At 35.3% G+C, this 21971-nt stretch overlaps 1 protein-coding gene across 4 annotated transcripts in view; it reads left to right on the top strand.

The window, feature by feature from the left end:
- DYNC1I1 (dynein cytoplasmic 1 intermediate chain 1) overlaps positions 1-21971 on the top strand; it is a 187649-nt gene that overhangs the window by 157209 nt on the left and 8469 nt on the right. For all 4 annotated transcript variants that reach the window (XM_015811581.1, XM_015811582.1, XM_015811583.1 and 1 more), the window contains 2 exons: positions 1426-1566; positions 10626-10751. In XM_015811581.1, coding sequence (XP_015667067.1) covers positions 1426-1566; positions 10626-10751 — 267 coding nt within the window. The remainder of the gene's footprint in view (positions 1-1425; positions 1567-10625; positions 10752-21971) is intronic.

Below are 21971 nucleotides of genomic sequence, written 5' to 3' on the forward strand. Positions count from 1 at the left end.
TTGTTCCAGCAAGCGGGACTGGCCTAGGGGATTTTATAGGGGTTTTAATTACTTTTAAATTGGACATTCTCAAATATTTCGTTTTAATTAAATTTTAACTAGGTGTAATATGTTAGCTTTTTATCATTTGTCAGCCGCCCTGAGTCCGAAAGGAGAAGGGCGGGATATAAATGCAATTAATAATAATAATAATAATAATCTTATAAAACAATTGTTAAATCCTCAGAGGTTTAATATTGCAACTTCAAAAATTTTCCAAGTATATTTGTGTTTGCACATACAGCCTATTTACAGATATACATAAATATACATTCAGTCACCTGAATACATGTAAAAATCCTGTTATTTAGGCTTCTGTGGTGGATAATAAGAATATTTAATTTTTTTATTGTTTTTGGAATTTTCATTATCATTTAAATGTTATTTTACTGTTAACTGGGAATTAGGCAAAGCTATTATTCAGAATTGAGAATAAGGAGAAGCAAGTAAGTATAATGAATAATTCATGACACCCAATTATATGTTACAGTTCCCATGTACTTTTAAACTTGTCTCGCCCGCCTGTCTATTGTGAAATGAAATGATGCGTAAACTCGTAAAAGTCAAGCGGCAGCGCCACACTCTTGGCAGCTGCACGCTCTGAAGTTCGCCACCTTTTTTCTGAAATGAGAATCTCGAATACCAAGTTTGGGGGCTGGGTGAGATTTGTAAACCCCTCTAGACTCCGCAGATCACATTGCTCTTACCAAAAGAAAAACAGAGAGAACAAAAGAATCGCTTGAAATTAAGGCGATGCGTTAGACAATTCTATTAGCAGAAAGCGATGGTATAGAGTAGGAGAGAACAGCATTTAGGGGACCGAGTTCAGCCATTTAGCTGATGAGGAGGGGACGAGGAGAAGGAAAAGTTGATGGCATGTTTGGGAATAGCGCAAGCTGTTTGCGTTATTTGCGACTTTGCACTAGATGGCAGTCATCGTCTTCTCTTGCAAAGCGGGAGCCTCTCTGGAGACTTCTGGGTGTAAGCGTGAGCGTATGTGAAAGAGGGAACGAGAAAGATTTTCTGACTAGGCAAGTCGATCCCATAGCATAAACTACGGGTGGCGTTTCCCTACTCCCTCCGCATTGTAGTAGCAGTAGCAGCACCCTTTACCTATACAGTATGCAATGTCTGGGATATCGTTCCCCTTCCCAATAATTTCTCGTATGGTTACTCCCTCTCCCCGGACAGTGGCTGCCCCCCTGGGAGAGCGCTGCCGCAGGCCCGCCTTCTGCGTCCTCGGACCTTTCATCTGCGGAAAGTTTTATGACACTTGGTTGAATGTGCAAAGTTTTTAATTAGACTCTCCAGACAGCCCGAGGCGGCAGTAGCGCCACGAAGTCTTCTTGCCCTTCCCTCTGCTTTTTCTCCTCCCCCCTTTTGCAGCACAACAAGCCGCTCTATTCCTTTGAAGACAATGCCGACTATGTCTACGACGTCATGTGGTCCCCTGTGCACCCCGCGCTCTTCGCCTGCGTCGACGGGATGGGCCGATTGGATCTCTGGAACCTGAATAATGACACCGAGGTGAGGCGGGGAGAGGATCGGTTCTTGGGAGTGGAGGGAGCTGGCGACTTTCTTGCCTATTGTTTTTTTTTTTTTTTTAACTTTTGCAAAAAGGGAAGAGGGAAGGAGAAGTGGGCTGCGTTGCCTTCCTGAAGCTAAGCCCCCTCCGTGTCATGTGCTGCACATTCATTTGAGAAAAAAAATGGACTTTCCGCTTTCCTTGCCTGCTCCATGGGCCTACCCAAACCTGCCCCAGATTTCCATGCCCTTAGGCTTCCAAGAAAAAGTCCAGCCGTCTTCCCCGCAGGAAACCCGTTCACTGATCTCTGTATACAGGGTGTCTTAAATTAAACACTTATTTCACCCTTCATTCCTTTTTTTATTTCTGGCAAATCGAATACCCTGAAAATCTACCAGAAGTATAGGAAAGAAACCCCCCCCCCCCCGGTTGCACACTCGCTTCTGCTGATTTGTGGAAAAACATTGCCATTGATACTCGATTATTATCACCACACGAAGCCCTGTGCGCCACGTGAAGGCAGCTGTCCTCTTCTATAGAGGGGCTGGCGTCTAATGGGCGACGGTACCTACTCCTCCCACTCGACTGTGCCAGATTCCTTTAGGGAAACTTCCCGTTTGTGGTGAACTACATTTCCCTTCATTCCCAGTCAGGAAGGTTATACTGGCTCAAAATGATGGGAGATGCAGACTGGCATCTATAGCCTCACTTCTATCCGTTTGTAGACCGCAAAAAAAAGTGATTCGCTTTTTGGGGATAGTGAATAACTACTTTTGTAGTATTCAGTCTACCACCACCCTCTTTTAACCATGCTTCTATATGTTATAAAGGACAATTTTTCCTTCCCACTTGGGGTCTACAAGCTTTATGTGTAAGTAGTAGGCTTAACTATGGTCAAGTAGCTCAAGAACGGGTTCTTACTTTTTTATCCAGAAACACAAGCAGAGATCTTCAGAGCAAGTTGATTAACTCTTATTTATTTGTTTTACATGCTAAAATTTGTGGTTGTGTTAAATGCACAATGCATTCTGACAAATTTCCTTTAATATTTTTCTACTTTACTGCAGAAGTTTATGTAGGATCATGGATAAAAAAGGAACATAGTCTCCTGTCAAGTTCTTTGTGTACATAACTCAGTGTTTGATTCAATATATTAAGACATAACAGTTTGTTTTTACCTAATACTGTGCTATAATAATAACTCAGCCATTTTGGTTTGCAAACCATGGCTCCACATTTTGGCGATAATCCAGCCAAGTGTAATTATTCAAGAAACCGCCCTTGCTTAACCTGGACATTCTACGCGTACTGGTAGAGTATCTTCTACAATTCTCACCACTTGGCATTCTTCACTGGGAATGCTGGGAATCTTAGTCTGCATATTTGAAGATAGTTCATTTGAAGAAGACTGCTATGTATCATGGTTAAGCAAACCATTGTTTTATGCAGTGGATGAATTCAATCCAACACTGCATTCTGGGATATATATTTCTGAGTGACTGTGCATAACATTACACTGTAAAAAAAATTATCCCGAAAAAAGCTCCACAAAATAGTTCTGTTTAGTCCTTTCCTCACTGGGTTAGGACCATGTTCATTAATTCAGAAGGCCTGTAAGCTTGCTAAACCTGTACAAGGTTGTGTTTAAGGATAATTTGGTTGAGATCAAATCTTGTTAAAATCTCTGGAATTTATATTGGCTGTCATTTTAAATATAAGTACTGCCTGGTTCTATTTAATTATTTAGTCAATATTTAGTCCACTGAATTCAGTGGGACATCTTCCTGGATACAGATGCATGTATGTGCATCCCTGTTTAAATGTTGGCTATTACCATTTCTCTAGTAGTTTTTTGTACTGCAGCATTAAGCAGCAATCCTGATACGGGATAATTTTACTGTGGCTTTGTGAACCCAGCTATTGTGATTTATAAATTATAATTTATCTCATAGCATATTACATGAATCCAGCCACTCAGTAAACTAAGATAAACTATGATTTAGTGCAATGTGTGAACTTCCTCTCAGCTTCACAGTACCAGTAATATGGGGGAAATAAAAGAACATGGAAGCACTAAACCCAGGAGTAGCGTGATAAAATGATGTAAATTACATCATTTTAATGGTAATATACATAAGTAGAGGAAAAATTGCTTCTAAATAAATATAGATTTACAGTGATTAATAGGGAAAATAAGCTGAGGAAAATTAATTAAAATATTGTATCTTTGTATAGTAAATGGATTATAGTATTTTTGTCTTCAACTATTTTTAAAAATTTAAAAATTATAAATTTCCTATTTTAAAAACATGAAACATATTATTATTTAATTTTTATCCTTCATTTTTTTATAACTCAAGGCAATGAACATACCTAATACTAAGTATAGTATTTTTTCACATTATAATTTCTGTGCAAATCCTGGCTAGCATCCTTGCAATTAGGTCTGATTTACATATGCAGCAGAAGGGAGCTCCATTTATGATTATAATAAACGAGTTATATTTTTTTAGTCTTCTTTTATAGAAAAACCAACTAGCAGACACAGGTGGAATACCAGTAGTTAGTTAAAACAAGTTGGATTAGAAAGAAACACTTTTTCTCATATTTTTCTTGAAATGCTGCATGGGGCAAATTCTTTGCTTGCAGACTCTTAAGGGTTTTCATTCCATACTGAATCTCTTTTTCACAATCTTGCATTTAAAGATGTGACCTAAGCTAGGATATTATTAGTTAATAGATAACATTCTGAAAAGTAAACCAGGATAAAGCCTCATTTTTGTAAAGTTCATTTGTTGTGTGAGGTGATTTCTCAAGAAACTATGTGCACATCTATCAGGCATGTACATAGGTTAATTGAAGGCAATACATTATCATTTTACATTTATTATGGCAAGGCTTATTTGAAGCAAAAGTAAAAACAATAAAATAAATATTCTTGGGATATTCTGAGTTCATATTTAGCAAACTATTCATGCTGATGTAAAGCATATTGTAGTTTAAGACAAATTAATATAATTTATTCTTACACTTTAAGTTACCATTATTATTTAGTTCCTATTTATGTTCTGCTGTGCGAATCTTCTGTTTTTAAACTGAGATGTGGATTATACATTTTCTAAATAAATATTTTGAAAGCTTTCACCTTTTTGTGCAATATATATTTTCTCTTTTGAAGCACACACACTTTTCTTTGCAAGATTCTCTTGAGATTAAATTTTCAAAATATAAAAGTGAAGATTTCTATTCCAGTAGCAGCCAGAAATATAAAAAGTGGAACCATATAGAGAAAATATTGTTGCCTATTTAGCATTGGAAGAGCTGAAATGGGAGATAATAAAAAGGAAGAATTTGAGAAGATACATTTGGTACATGAAAATCAATATTTTTGCTATAATTGTTTTTGCTGTTCTTTATTTGTTTTTTATTCTGAATTCAAAAGATGTGCAGTTCTTTCTCTTTCCCCACTGTGAAATAAGAGTGCATATTCTTTATTTTTACAGAAATAGTCTCTTGAATCTTTTATTAATCTTTTTTTTGCAAGAACATGCTTGCCATTCAGCAACAATGCCATAACCAAGGTTTGAACTTGAGTTCTGATAACTATTACCTCATACGAACTAACACATGCATTTTTGAAGTGTTTGTTAGTTGAAATTCTGACAAAACTGTAAGATAATAATAAGGTAATGCAGAATAAAGCAACGAGGCCTATAAAGCAACTATATGAAAGTAATGATGATAATTCATTTCACTTTTGTAGCTGCAGAAGAATAGCTGAATAGCAAGAACAGAAAATTCAGAGTATGCATTGGTACGATACATGCATGAGGCAGCAACTGTTAAGACAAGACAAAATTTAATGAATCGGATGGTATGTGAAGGGGGCAGATGAGTGAATTTATGTACTTGTGGAGATATAGCACAGAATGAACTCAGGAAATATAGCAAAAGCAATATGTTAATGATTTTCTTTTTCACTTTTTATTTAGTCTTTCTTTCATATCAGTGTAATGCATTTCATAGCAGAAAGAAAATACACATTTTTTTTACTTATTTGGCTGTAACTCATGTAAGACAGGTAAGGAAGGACAAATCCTGAAAACTGGATTGTCAACTAGAGACTGTAAGTCTTTTGAAGTGCTCTTAGCAGGAAGTTTCAGAGGCAGCTTAATTATAAAGTAGCCGAATAGGGAGGATTTTTTCTCCTTCAGTTTTTACTTTGAGGTAAAGGGACAATTTGGAAGAGGGAACACATCTTTACAGATGTTATTGTTAGGCGATTTAACTGTCAATATTCTAAAAATTCTTAAGAGCCAACCTTGCTGCTTTTAAAATGAATGGGAAGAAATTTGTCCCCTTTTCAAGTGACACAGCAAGTCTTCTTTACATAGGGATGTTGAAATTGTTCTTTGATCAGGGCAAAGGAGTTTGTGAAATTAACAATTTCATAGAATTTACTTTAATCTCATTTGTTTAATTTGGACTGCTAGTGTATGTTACATGAAGAAATGTCAGGATTTTTTTTCTCTTTTTTCCCGTTAGGACACCAGCAGGAATAAATTCAATACAAGCATGTTGCCAGTAAAAACTAATCAGAGACCTACAGTAGCAACCAAGGAGAAAATGCTTTAACAACTGAAAGCGATTTTCCTTTTGATCCTTTGCCTGGCAATTTAAAACTACAAAACAATGGTTTTATTTCCTGAGAAGTATTGGGCCACAATCCAGGCAGAGTTAAGCGCATTGGGCATCACTTTCAGAGATAAAGCAAAGCTAGTCCTAAACTTAGATCACTCCCAATAAAATTAAAGAAAACAGCACCTTAGTTTGAATCAGTCCCTTAGCTTTAATAACTTAGTTTTTAGTTCTATGTATCTATAATTACAGAAAAATATCATTTGTTACTAGATAGAAGGATTTATCTTAGACTAATAACATGGTTGCAACATTACAGTTTTATTAGACTAAGCTGTTTAATAAACAGGCAAAATTATTGTTAGGTAAGTTGGTTAGCATTATAATTTTGCGATAAAAATGCAGGGTCTTAGACATTGTTTTAGAACTGATATTATGATTTTCAAATTTCCAGTTTAAATCATTGGGAATTTTGAAAATCTTAGCACTAGTCTTGCACATCAGTCCCAATGATTTAAATTGAACTTGTTTTTCCACAAGTTTGGGATCAAGTTATTGATAAGCTTAAGCTGAATATTTTGATGCAACTCAATTGCAGACAAGAGTGTTGGCAATATATAACTTGTAAGGTGCCACATTGTGTGTTTTTATTGTGACAGAGATATGCAATATGGACTCTCAGTTGAGTATAGTGAACCTACCAATCCATAGCACAACTTGAAATGACAGGAGCTTTGTTCCTAGAAGTTGCTTCATGCACTTCATGTAAATAATGGTAAAGCTAATTAGGAACAGATTATAGATGTACACATGATTTTAAAATGGGCCCTAAACATTCAGGGTATTTACAAAAAGGTCCTGGAAAGGCTTCTTGCTGCAACTGTTGGAAGAAACTTCAGTGTTGAACTTCCTGGGACAATAAACAGCAACTTTTCAATTTCATAGCTTAATTAATTTAGTTTCAGCCCTTATATCATGCTTTTCTCTTAAATATTTAAAATAGATAATGGTGAAGAAGATATTATTTTGATGGTAAGTGATGGTAGAAATACAAATTAGTAAGACTATCAAAACAATGCAAAAACTAAAAGGCGACACCAAAACATGAACACTATAATTCAAGAATATTAAGCTTCATAAAATGAACCATCGCCTCTCAGAAAGTGAACAGGGATCACAACCTTAAAGAGTTTGTTACTAATCTTGGTTGCCTATAAGTATAATACAGCATATTTTATGACAGTGTTCCGAATCTGGTGCTTTCCAGATGTGTTGGCACTACCAATAATGGAATTCATAGCCAGCAGCACCAAAGAATGGAGATGTCTGCACTGTAACATAGAACAGAATATAACAGAACCAGTGAAGTCTGGCAACTCCATACAATTATCTTGAAAATTGTTTTATGGATATATAGATAAATTTTAATTTGCAAAATTCTTGATGCTTAGAGAATTCCTTTTTAAAATCACCATTGGCTTTCTGTTTGTTGAAAGGGTTGAATTAGTTTGCTTTTGATGCAGGTTTTTTGTAATCCTTAGTTGATTATGGGAATTTGGTTGTATTTGTTTATCTCAAATTAAAAGCAATAAGGGAAATCCTCAAAGCTTAAAATAATGTTGATGATCAGATATTAGTTATTTGTCAAGTGGGTCTGAAAGTAGTATTTTTTTCTATTTCATGTTTTAATTCATTTAATTAAATAATAATAGAACTCTTAATAAATATCCATTGAACTATATTCTCTCAATGAAGTCAGTAACTATATATTTAAAATGGCATGATTTGAGAAGAAATGTTATCAGTATTGTATTTTCTTACATTTGAGGCTAAAACAAAATTCCTCATTCATGCCTCCTTATGAATATAATTTTTAGTTACATTCATGTCTTTTTCATGAATGTAATTTTCATGATATAAAATGATTTCATAAATTATATCCTGAATATGTATCCAATGTAGTTAGCATTTTTCTACCAATTCTTTCATATTGGAAATAATACATTATTACTATTGTTATATTAGTCTTTTATCTCACCTTGTTTTAAAATATATGTTTGGTCAACTCAAGGCAGCAAACATACTTAATAACCTTACATCTTATTTTCCCTAAAATAACAATCCTGTGAGGTGGATTTGACTGAGAGGGTGCCTAACACAATGCTACTGAGCTAGATTTCATGCATAAGAGAGTGTTAGAACTCACAGCCTTCTGGTTTCTGGTGAATATCTTAACTACTACACCAAACTGGCCTTTATGTGACTAGAATTAATAATTAAAATTGTTTAAAAATTGGATTTCAGGATTATGTAAGGATAGCTATAAAATGATTCATTCAGTTCTTCTGAGCTTTCTACTCTTGAGTTCCATTGTTTGTTCTCAAATGAGAAGAATTTTCTGTTTGATTTACATCAATGATGAACAGTTTCGGGAGAGAAAGCTGGGAATATCAGATAGATATTCATTTTACATTTGGATGCTAAATTTTGATAACCAGAAATCCTTGTAGAATACCCAAAATATTTGGAGCATTGTTCTAATTTGTCTGGATTTATGTAAACAAAAATTATATGCTTTAAAATTAAATAAACTTGTTTTAATAATTTCTCCACAAATAACAATTTTTTCAAACTCTAGTTCTACCTATGTATGTTTAGTGGTTCAACCACAAATTGAATTGCAGTTTTAGTGCTTTTTTCATTCTAAGAAGAACAAAACTATGGGGCTATAACCATATGCTTGATGCTTCTGTTACATTGTAATTTGTAGCATATTTTTAAATTAGGTTTTTAATTTTTTAATTTTTAGACAGTATTTCACTCACAACATAATATATTATTCTATAACAGTGTTTTCTCAACCTTGGCAATTCTAAGATATATGGCCCAACTCCCAGAATTCCCCAGCCTGCATGTTAGCAGTGCAGAAGCCAATTGAAACAATACAAATTCCACTCAACAAATAGAAAAGCCTGGGAAAGTTAAAGGGTTTTAATCAGATGTTTTGGAGAAGACAATTTTGGTCCTAAGGATAGTATTCCAACATTGGTTGTGGACTTTTGAAAAAGTCCTTTTGTAATCTCTTAATTCGCTTATCAAAGAAACCCCATCAGATGGTCTTAATATATACTCTAGTATGGTGTGATTTTAAATGCAAATTTATACAAATGAAAATTAATTATAGAAGTCCTTTGTCAAGTATTTAGCAAGCATTGACACCTGAAAAAATTACTTTGAGTTATTTTTTAAATAAGAAGTCATATTTTCTGTTGAAAATATTAATAAACTATTTTTATTTGTATAAATTCTGCTGAAACTATTTCAAAGAATCTCAGAACATCAGCTAAAAATTAAATTTTATCCTTCCTAAAGTTAGGCTGACCTAGTTTTGACAAGCAAAGCAAAGCTTCAGAAAGAAACACATTGTTTCCATCACATAAAAGAGGACATCAAAGTTGAGTGTGTCCACTTTGCAATCCTTTCCTTTATCTTAATGTTTGCTATTAGGTTGAAGTTTGTAGGTCCAGTCAATGACTACTGGTTGGTAAGAAATTGAGTAGATCTTGCTCAAAATTATCTTGCTAACAAATCTATGAGCTAAAATTTGAATCTATTTTTGAAATATTTATGCTGAGCTTACTTGTTACTGAATAATTTAATTTTATAAAGCGATGGAAATAAGAGTATGTGTACATGAGGATCCAGATGGTATTCCACCTGATACATGTATTACATCTAAACTGATTTAAATTCAGAAACCTCACTTGATTCAACTTCAGTCTTCAGATTTCATACTTACATATAGTTGTTATTGTGCAGTGTATAGAATATGTAGACCAGTTTACTGTGCTGCATGGCTGCTATGCTCTTGACTTGACCAGTTTAGCTTTTGCAGTTCCTCATGTGCTTTTCTTGGACAACATGTTCCTCAGTTTTGCAAAATGAGATGTAAGTTAAAGAAATAACATGAAAGTTATTAATGCCCTGCTTTTAGTCCTCTTTTTTGTTTATTTGTTTATTTCTGACCTCATCCTGTGTCCTCTAAACTAATTGCTTGAGGTCAGTAAAATGTTTATATAAAACCTACAAGGATAGGATCTCTCAGTTTTCAATTTATACTTGGTACCACATGTAAGCTCATTAGTCTTTGCCAGTCATCTTTTGATCATCTATTAGGCCACACCAAAAAAAAAGCTGTGCTGGTTTTAGCATGTCTCCAAGCTTGGATTAAAAAAAACAACGCAACTTAAACATTTGTGTCCCTTGGTCTCCATGTATTGTCAATAAGCCTTTCTGCCATTTAAAGTTTGGTTTTACTCTGCTTTCCTTCTCTTTTCATATTCTTCATGTAAAAGACAATGGATTCCTTTATAGCATACATGTTTTATAAATGTCCTCATCCATATTACAATATCTTTGATAGGTTCCAACAGCTAGTGTGAATATTGAAGGAACTTCTGCTCTCAATCGTGTCCGTTGGAGCCAGGCTGGGAAAGAAGTAGCAGTCGGCGACTCTGAAGGACGAATCTGGATCTATGATGTTGGAGAGGTACTTAATCTTTATAAATATTTGGATGTTTTGTAATGGGTTTTCAAAGAATATTCATGCAGTGAACTTTGTCTGGTTTGGGAAGCTAAGCAGAGCCTGCTTAATATTTGAATGGAACAAAGATTTCTACAGGAAGCCATAATGATTGAAAGATAATAATGCTCATGATGATACAACACACAAACATAATCCTTATATATTTGCATCCTAAAATTTTGTTGCTTGCCTTTCCTGATGCCCTGCAAGCACTTATGAGATAAGAGGCCACTAAGGAATGGCAAAGGGCTAGAATGTGAAGTGGAAAAAAACAACAACCAGGAAGAAGGCAATAATAAATCCTACTGTCATGCAGGTTACATGGAGGTGGCGAGGTAATTATCAGGAGTTAAGCTTGAATTAAAAGAGGCTTGACCTTGATCCTAATATTGGAATTAAATTAGTGTATCAGTTCAGAGGCATAATTATCTGATGCAATGTGAAATCAGTCCTTTTGTGAAACCAGGGAAACTTCAGTTTGTAGTATACAAGTACTTGAAATGTTCCTTATGCTACAGTTGCTAAGATAAATTTCAAAAGATATACCCAGCACATTTAAAATGGATGATAATATGTTCATGGCTAATTATTAATGCTGATTGCTGTTTATTACCATTGACTTCATTTTAAAATGTATATAACACCTTGATTTCATTCATTCAGAATTATGCAATAAAAAAGAGTTCTTTAATATTTTTAAATAGGTTCTTACCCTAATTGAACTTCCATGTTTTTCCAAATTCACAAGATACCAGTGCATTCAAAAAAGTGCTTCCTTTTAGTTCTATAAAATAAGTTACAGCCAGGCCAATCAGCTTCTTGGAAAGACTTGCTGTTTAGTTTTAGTCTTTCTTTCTGCAGACTCCTGGAAAGAATTGATTCTACATGTTCTATAAGTGCTGCATACATACCTACTACAGAATGGGAGCATCTGTCTTTCTTTACATTGAATGAAGATCTCCAAATGAGACATAGAGCTAATAACAATGACCATTCTAGAATTTTAGATAGATTCTGATTGGTTGCTTTATATTCCAAGTCCTTTTTTTTTCTCTAAAGAAATACTCATCTTTGAAGCCTTTGGGACCACGTATCCCTATGCCCTATTTTGCAGAAGATAATCTTTGCTTACATTTGGCTTCCCCAACTAGTTTAGAATGTGTCAAACTAGATATGTCAAGGTATAACTCCAAATCTTCCAGGCCAGAATTACTATGGCGTTATATATGTAATCCAAAGTTAAGCGAATATAAAAATGTATTGATTGATTTTATTTGTAAGTATAGCATAAATCATTAGAAGGTATCCATTAGCATTTAAAGAGCTGACAAAGTATGTAAAAAGATAAACCGATTAATTTTCCTTATTATCATGGGGAGTTTTAATTATATTACTATTTGAATGATTGCAACTGTTTCTAAATATGCATATAAAATTATGGGAATAGTGCCCTTTGTCTTCTTTCTGTGGGCAATACATTCAGAACATAATTGGTTGGATTAATAATGTAATCAGTAGACACTTTTTGTTCTGTAAGTAACTGAAATAATGGCTTCTAGACTGCAGAATGGAGAGAAGTTTTATTTTATATTTCCTTGACATGCTGCCTACAAAATCCCTTTAAACAATCTTCCAGATTGTACCTAAATAAGAGAAAACGTTCACATTTTACCAACTTATCCTCAACTCACAAAAAGTTAAACTGTGAAAAAAGTTTCTGAAATATTAAACAGCTGAGATACAATATCAGAGAAGTAGTAGGTCTGTCTTTTTTAATGTAATCACTGAAAGAATTGTTGAATAGAGAAATTATATTGTTTTAGGTATTCTTTGCTCATACTCATAGAACTCTGATTATACAATGAGATTGCCCGAAGAGTAATGTGTAAAAGTCAGGAATACAGGTATTCTACCCAAAGGTTCATTAGAATAGATGCTTTTTTTTAGCTATTCCAGCACTTTATTGTATATAAGCTATACAATGGTGTTCATAGTAAGCCACCACTGTTATCCCCAGAATACATATGGATATTGAAGTTGAAAAAAAATGCTTTCTCTACATTGTAGGAAGGATATTTGTAAAAAGGATTTCTTAGTCTACAGCCATCTTTGATTTTATTATCTTTCTTATAAATAATGAATAAAATGGGCCATAATGCTGTTGCTTAAATGTGCATACTAGGTAAGGATGAAAGAAAATTGTGAAGAAGAGTAAGCTGTAGGGTGAAGAGTAAATATAATGTAAATTAGCAAGCTGAATAAACCATGTGGCAGTGCAGCTCTGAATTCTTCCTTACAATAGGCTAAAATTGAAACAAATTGAAGTCAGTATGGTGTGTGCTTGATGGACTGTGTCTCTTTGTTGCTGAATGCAGCATAAAGTATACCATCTGCATTACTGTTCCTGGAACAGTTAAGGGTGACTTATGCAGCAATCAGCTTTTATAGACAGAATTTGTTTTTTGTCATTATCTGTGATAGTCTACTGAGATCTCCGCCTCCCCACAGTAGGGAAATATTATAGAATATATACAGATTTAGCTTTAACTTACACAAAGTGATTTTATGGCCCATAGCAAAATTGCTTGAGCATGACTCATATTTTTGGCTTGTGCGTGCTTTCTTGGGAGCCGCTTTGGCTTGCAAATGACTGCAAAACATCTTGGTATATCGTTATCATAATTGCTAAACTGTCTGAAGTCATTACACTCAAATTTCTGCTATGGCACTGGCAGGACACTTGCTTTATTTATTTATTATTGAGATTTGGGTGTGGGTTTTCTGAAATATATACATATAATTTTTTCTCATTCTGAGTGATCTGACAGACACTAGAAATACCTGAATTGACAGTATAATCTCTTCATGTCTATTGTCTGAAGTCTAGACGGGCTGGAAATATGGCTGACTTCTCATACTTGAAGCTACTAGGGATATAGTGTTCATCACTTTTGGATCAGCCATTAAAATTGAGTTATCTGTGTTTTATCTATGTTGTGTGTTTTGATTTCTATATTTTTCTCTTCACTTAAGAAGCACAATACAAAATACATGAGAAATGGGAGTTAAAATCACAATCCAGTTGGGTCATGTATTAGCATCCTTTGTATTAACTGATCTGTAGAATGGGATTTTGCAGCCTAGGTGACTTAAGTTCTATCCTCACTACTGATCCTAGAATGATCTTATATTCTTGTGTGACTGTGTTTTTCTGGGGCTATTCTGTCTCTTCTGCAGATGAGTTGATTGACTTCTAGCTCACCTCCTGCTTCAAAGAAAATGCTGCAAATCTGTTTTGCAGCACAGATCTTGACTTACAATGTAATTGAGACCAGAATTTCCACTCTTCAATAATGTGGACATTAAGTGATTCACATCTGATTTTAGGATCCTTTTTGCAATAGTCTTTAAGTGAATCATCACAGTTATTAAGCATAAAAAGACATGCCAGTAGCCAAGTGCCCAAATTTTGACCATATGATTATGGTGATGTTGCAAATGTTGTAAAGGCCAGTTGTAAGTCACTTTTTTCAATAACGTCAGTGGTGACCAATGCCTGTTAGTCGAGGATTACCTGTATTTCCTTTGCAACTGTGGGTATGTGGCAGATCTCCAGTGGGAATTCACATATTATTTTAGTTCCTTCAACTCCCTTCCCTCCAGAGTCATGGCACTTTACAAGGCATCTCCATCAATTTTGGACCATTTTTGAAGATGGATATCAGTCATGTTCTCTAAGCCAGGGCTTTTCAACCAGTGGTACGGGTACCACCTGTGGTACATTGGCACCTGGCAGGTGGTACGCGACCATCCTAGAAAAGTGGTAGCGGGGGAGGGGAATGAGCTATGAGCCTGAGCAAGAGATGGCTGGAGCTGCAGGGCTGTCAGGGCTCAGTGGAAGCGCCAGGATCAGCGCCAGGCTCCAGCTGGAGCTCAGCGCTGATCCTGGTGCTTCTGCTGAGCCCAGAAGAAGCGCCGATCAGCTGGAATGTTGCAGCCTCTCCAGGCTCTTGTGATTTACATTCAGATGCTTGGCAACTGATTCATATTTATGACGGTCACAGTGTCCCAGGGTCATGTGAAGTGACCAAAACCTTCTGCAACCACCCAGCAGACGGGGGGAATAAAAACCAAACACCACCACCCACCCCACTCCCGCTGCCACTCCTCAACAGAAATGCTCACAACAATGAAAACCTCGGACAGGAGGAAGAGTGCTGCCGGGCAGGCAGGCAGGTGTCTTGCTTGGCTGTGGCTTGGGGGGCACTTTTTTCAGTGCCATTGTAACTTCAAGCAGTCACTAAGCGAACTGTTGTAAGTCGAGGACTACCTGTACTTTATCACTTTTTTCCTTTTTTGACACCTTGCTAGGCGACTGGTGGTACTCGGATGTTGCCATATCTTAAAAGTGGTACAATGGGTGAAAAGGTTGAAAAGCCCTGCTCTAAGCAAGAGCCAGTTTGATTATCCCCCAGAATAATAAAGAAACAGGAGTGGGGAGCTGGGGAGACAGAGTCCTGGTATTTTTGTGAAATTCTGGACCAACAATAATGGCGGTATCTGAGAGTTGTGGAAAGATTACTGTTTGCATTTGAAGCATATGTAGAAATATTGTACCCTTTGTTCAGCATGCCCTGTAAAAATTCTTCTATACTTTCTGCAGTAGGTGCATAACACTTACTGCAAGATCTTTATTGTCCTTTTCCAGTAATTTAACTAAAATACTTCTGTTTTGTTGCACACAAATTGCCTTGTGGACATTTTCCAAATGTGATGATGCACTGGAGCCTCTTCCCCTATTTGTACTAGCTGATAGTATTGGAAGAGGTTTGGGGACATGCATGGTACCTGTGCTGAAGCTCTTCCAGCTTTTGCAAATGCCAGGCTGCCCAAGAACCAAGGCAGGTAGACTCTTCTAAGGGAGATGCTGACTTTATGGCTTTGCCTTTGTCTTCAAAGCTCCACTGAAACAGATGAACTCTGTCAAGTTTCTCCTTCTCTTTCCAATGGAATTTGCAAAATTCAAGGTGCTGAGGGTTTCTTTACCTTGTTTTTCTTCTTCTTCTTCTTCTTCTTCTTCTTCTTCTTCTTCTTCTTCTTCTTCTTCTTCTTCTTCTTCTTCTTCTTCTTCTTCTTCTTCTTCTTCTTCTCTCTCTCTCTTTGTGTGTGTGTGTAGGGGATTTTGTTGCTGTTTGATCTGCAGCAACTTGAGATGGAATGGTGCTTTTTATTTCTTTTTATCATTTCAAGATAAGTAGAAGTGAAGAATATGACACACATTGCCTTCAAATAGCTACTAAGCATTTGGGGAGTAAAAATGGTGGTGAACAGCCCAGCTTAGTATTGTTGAAATAAGTAAAGCTAATTTTCACTAAGGAGATCTCCTAGTTGGCCCAAAAGTGATCAAGATGATTGTAGCTTGTAAGGTTTACATTCCCTCCTCAAATGTCATACAAAAGAAAGTGTTGCCAGCAAGAAGGCAACTTAGTCTATTAGTTTCTTTGTCCTGATCTCTAGCAAGAGGATTTTACTTTAAAGAAGATAGCTCTCTGTTGGAAGTTTGGAAAATAGAAAAGATCAATCAGGAGCTTTAAGTTGATTCTGGATAGAAAACTGAATCAGCATGTAGATTACTGGTTTGCAGAGTTCAATCATTCTTTGTTAATATTTCAATTATATTTCAGTTTAAACAGCTGGATTTATTTCTTTTATCTTTGTACATTTAACTTAGCATACATAAGTCTTTTTCGGATTCTATATTTAAGATTCACCTTTAAAGGCAAATACATCTTTCTCTTGAGGTGTATACATAAAAGAGAATTGCCTAATAATGTGAGTAAATAAGCAGGTCTTTATGACGAAGCTTTGTCTTAAAAGTTGGTTGGGCTCTGGTGAACCTCAGAAATAACAAGTTAATCATATTTGTGCTGTAAAATTTGGATGGCAGGAAAAAAAATTTTTCCATCACATTCTACTAATGCCAATTTCTGCTACACAAATTTAATAGAACTAAGAAAGGTATCTCAGCGGTTTTTTGTCTGATGTGCTTAAAAATCTGTCTCTCATCCCCAAATTCTATTTTTTAGAGAAACCTAAGATAACTTTACTAAACAAATTCCTAATCTAAAGTCCCAAAAATAAATATCTTCCAAGAATTACACTAGGTGGAAATTCTCTAGTGGTAATTAAGTCCACAGAATTTTGTAATATTGCATTACAAATATTTTATTAATATTGTATTATACATACATGCTGCACAATATTACTAAAAGGCATATTTCATGTAATATAATTTTGCAACATTGTAGAGCATCCTAATGAGAGACTATAAGAAAAAGCATTTAAAATGCTAATTATCCAGAAGGAAAAGTAAACCATAGTTGTTTTTTGTTTTTGTTTTTTTACAAAAAATAAAGCAGATTGACTAAGAAATAATTACAGCTATCTGTAGTACAGGGAGCTAAATGAAAAAATGATCATCACCAAATTTGGGGTAAAAACTGTACTGCATTAATGTAGTGGAATAATTATTTTCACAATTCAAGCTAACAGACATGCTCTTCCTGATTGGCATCAGCATATGTTTTTTGGAGAAATGGTTTCTGAAAGAAGAATTAGTTTGTATAATTAATCATCTTTATGTTCTTCTGCGGTTTAAACTGTTGCTTTCAATAGCAACCTTGGTCATGACAGATCACTTAATTACAGTGTTAAAAACTTTTTTAATGATTGGTAAAGTTGTAAGAAAGATGGAGGTTTGTTATGATAAGGTACAGATTAGCTTAAAATTACAGAATGTTAAAGTACAAATCAGGTTATTAATGAGTTCCTTAGAAATGTAGAAGCACCATGCTTGATGTACAATTGTAAGCTATTTACAGACTTTGCAGACTTAAGTGATGTGCAGACTGCACATTACTCAAATAACCAGATTTGATGGCATTTAAAAAGCAAGTCTTACATGACTGATGGAATTTGGGAAACTGGAAATAAACTTTTGCATTGGTGAAACATGTGGCCACAGCTACCTACTTTAAACAAAACATATATAAAACTTTGTTTAATAGTAATGTGGGCCCAACAAAGCATGATAATTGAAAAGGAAAATTAAAACTACAGCTTTCTTTTAGTGAATCAAACCCAGTCTTAAAAGATTCTTCAGATGTTTTTTGAATTTATTTATTTATAGTTTATTTATTTTGATTCTTTCACATCAGTGTTGACATCTGGCAAATTTTTGGACAAATGTCTGCAGTTTTCTTCGCAACATTCTAGAAGTGATTTGTCATTGCCTTCTTCCTAGGGCTGAGAGAAAGTGACTGTCCCAAGGTTACCCAGCTTGCTTTGTGCCCAAGGCGGGACTAGAACTCACACTGGTTTTAGCCTGGTGCCCTAGCCACTGCATCAAACTAGCTCTCAATATTGAAAACCAACTGACATAAGCCAATTTTGAACTGGCATAAGACCAACTGACAAAAAACCAATTGACATAAGCCAACAAAAAAGCCAATTTTGAAAACAAACTGACAAAGAATAGGAAGATGATGTACAAGAGGAGGCAGAGCTGGGGCAGAGTTAAGCAAGTCAACAGCCAAGACTCGAGTCATTCTGTTACCACAAATAGTTTAAGCCCAACCCCCTTTGAATTCCACCAATCCTTATCTGGTGCCAGCTTAGTATCAAATATTAGTTGACTAGATTCTTGTGTATAAGCTTTTAACTGCAACTTATGTATGGTCCTGGTTTTTTGTGCCTGACAATAAGTATTTGTCCTGAGACAGTGGCCTTTATACCAAGTCTATTTATCTTGATGGTTCATGTATTAAAAACCTACTGATCTGTTTTTTAGGCAGCCTAAGTTTAAGTTATTTTAAGCAGAGGAATCAGCTGAAAGGGGACAAATAATAAAAGAATCATGGTATTATTCCAATGCAAGCTGTATTTTTGTAGTGATGTACAAAAGAGGCAGAACCTGTGTTGCAATGGCATGATACAATTTTTGTCACATCACTTCTGATTTTTAGCCTGTCAGTCAACATCTTAAATAAGTTCATCTTCATAAGATTAATTTAGTTATGCAAAGGAAACTTTTGCCTCAAACTTTGGAGAAACATTGCCACTCATGTGGACTAGGATAGGCAATAAGGCTATTTTTCATGCATGGCCAAGCTTCTATCCCTTATACCTCTGTTTTCTTTTTTAAAAAAGAGGGGGGTTAAGTATCATCCTCTACAATTGTATTTTCAGAATATCTATGGCTGCATTAACAGAAATAAAAAATTAATTAAAGAAAGTATGGAGAACACAGCTCTTGGAATTCTTTCCAACTCCTTTATTAGCAGAGGTCACTGGAAGCATCTGCGTTTTTTTCTATCTAACAGAGTTGTGTGTTGTATCTCTGTGTAGGTTTCTGCTTTCCCCTAGTGTTTTGTGTGTATGAGGGTACTGGGCAGCATAAGGGAACTGGACATGCTTTAATATGAATTCACTGATTACTTACAATGGAACATTTAGATGGAAAGAATACTACCCAACAGTTTTTTCTTAGGTTTTCTTAGCTTTTAGTTGAAAGTTTTTTTTAAAAAAAAACATTTGATGAGATGATAATGATCATAGAAAATATGTAGAAACATTTAGTTCTGGATAAAGATTCACAAAAGGACTCTGATCTGAAGATTGCAGACCAAAGAAATATTCCCTTATTGATCCCATGAGTGTTTTTGAAGTTCAAGCCTGCATATCCTTATAATACTACTGGTAGGAGTATGACTGAATGGAGAAGTGACAAATTCTTTTTTCCTATGAAGACTAAGAAAAATTGAAGAATGGATTTATTACACTTAAATAGAAATTACTTCTGTTTGAATTTTGTTGGGAAGATAGACCCACTGTGGAGACTGAATCTGTTATATTTAATAGGACAACAATGGGGATATTTGATCCAGGATGAATTAACTTTTAACTTTTGGGATGATTTGAGATAGACAAGATGCTGTGGCAAACTTTCTATGAGTAGGTTACAGTTTGTATGCATAGGCAACAATTTGTTAACAGAGGGTTTTGAAACCTTAATCTTGTCTTTTTTTATTATTGTTACTCTTCCTGTTAACTATTTTGTCATTAGTATATAAAAGACAGGACAATAATTTGCAAATAGATTTACTAGATTAAAAAATTTGAGGGGTGACTGTTTCACATGGGGTGGGAACTAATATTGTAGTAATATATTAATCAGTATTTAATGAGGGGGGGATAATGTGTTTTTGTGGAGATTTTTCTTTTCTTTTTTAATGTCTTGACTGTTTTGTTTTTTTCTTATATTTTGTCTTTTTTGGAGTTTTGTATTTTAATTTTCTTTTGAATAAACGAAAAAAGAGAATGGGAAAAAAAGGAAAGAATAAAAACAATTGAGTCTGCCGTCCAGGATAGAACAGGCCCAGAAAAAAACCATAGGTAAATTGAAATATTAATACATACATTAGATGGCACTTATTGCTATTTTTGCTACCAGTTTGATTAAACCTACTTATACGTTTGTCATCGGTTGACTGTTGGTACTTTTTGCTTTTCATATTAAATTCCTTGGTTACTATATTTTCCTATAACATATTTAAGAACCTATATTGACACTGTTTCTGTTAGCTGAGTTGAACCAAAAGCTTAACAGAATTTCCAGAAAGAATTAACAAATGAAAATTAAATAACTGTAATCTAAAGTAATAGTGATTTCCGGTCAGGCATGTAGTTCAGTGCTAGAGCACATGCTTTATTTAAGAGACTGTCACTCTAGCCTACGTAGCATAAAATTTTGCTAATGGAGGTAGGATTGTCTAGCGTAGTATCCTGCATTGTAAAGAGGATGTTAGCTTGATTTTTAGCAACTTTGGTTTCAAAGTATACTTAGATAGAGGAAGCAAGGCTGTTTAATTTCAGCCCTATCAGATTCAGATTAGGAATCAAGATCATAGGGTCACTTGTTAGTGCACTTTCTCAAGAATTTAGTCAATTTGATGTTTTTAGAACAGCAGGATGGAGAAGGCAGAACTAAACTTTTCAGTGTAAGGTATGGGAGTTTCAGTAATGTCTTCAAGTTATGAAGTTGGTCCAGTGTGGAGTCTCCTGGGGTGGTAGTTCTTAACTTCCTGGCACCACTGCCATGTCCATTTGAACAATATAGAAACAGAGTTCATAGCAGAAGTTAATTGAGGCAAACCCTTGCAAATTAAATTTAAAGAAGGGCAGTCTACACAATTTTTCTGATACCTGCTATGCAGTGGATGGAAGCAGTCTTCAGTCTGCCTGTGGTATTCCACCCCTTCAGTTATGCACACCAGTGTATACACAGAGCTGATTAAAATCATCTGCATGCAGTTTTCTGGCTTCAGCCTCCTTGCCAGTGGTTTCATCCATTGTTAGCACGGAGGCTGGGTTCCTTGAGAGTTAAGCAGAGTGGTGCGCTTGTTAGGCTCTGGGTTCCTTTGGTGGCCTTTTTCTTCTAGATTACCTCCCACTTTGTTTCCAGCCATGTGTGTGGCACTGGGTGCTGCCTGAAAAAATACTGACTTTTTCGAGCTATATATAAAGAAAAATAATGAAGGAGTTTTGATACCACCGCAGGATCAAAGCCAGAATAGGTAGTATATATAATGGTATACATTTGCCTGTACTGAATTAGCAGCAAAATATCTTCTTGGGCCTCAGACTAATCAAACCTCTTCCAGAGGCAGAGTAAAAATGTGACATGGAAAGTTTTTCCTACGAGATTGCAGTGCTGTTAAGATTTGAAAAGGATCTGTGTATATATATATATATTTGTCAACTGTGTTCTTGTCACAGTTTTATAAAGAAAAAATGTCTCTGCAGAAATATAGGTGTAAATCACAGGGCTGTGCTCTAGCATTGAACAAAGTCAGTAATGGTAAAAATAAAACATCCACCTTGACTCACAGCAATTCAAGATGGGTTTTAACTTGAGATAGGACAGAAGAGACTTCACTGTCTCTCTTTCTGATTCATGGTCCTGTGTGGAGTTTCCCTTCTAGTATGTCAAATAGGAATTGTGCATACATATATTTTTAAAAAGCCTAGATAACTTTTTTTTGTTGACCAAAACATACTGTGAAAAGAGGAGGATTATCAGATTTTGGGATGAACAGGTCCATCTTTCCATCAGAGTGGCTCTTT

Source organism: Protobothrops mucrosquamatus, unplaced genomic scaffold (assembly GCF_001527695.2).
Source record: "Protobothrops mucrosquamatus isolate PMUCROS unplaced genomic scaffold, P.Mucros_1.0 scaffold45, whole genome shotgun sequence".
NCBI lineage: Eukaryota > Metazoa > Chordata > Lepidosauria > Squamata > Viperidae > Protobothrops > Protobothrops mucrosquamatus.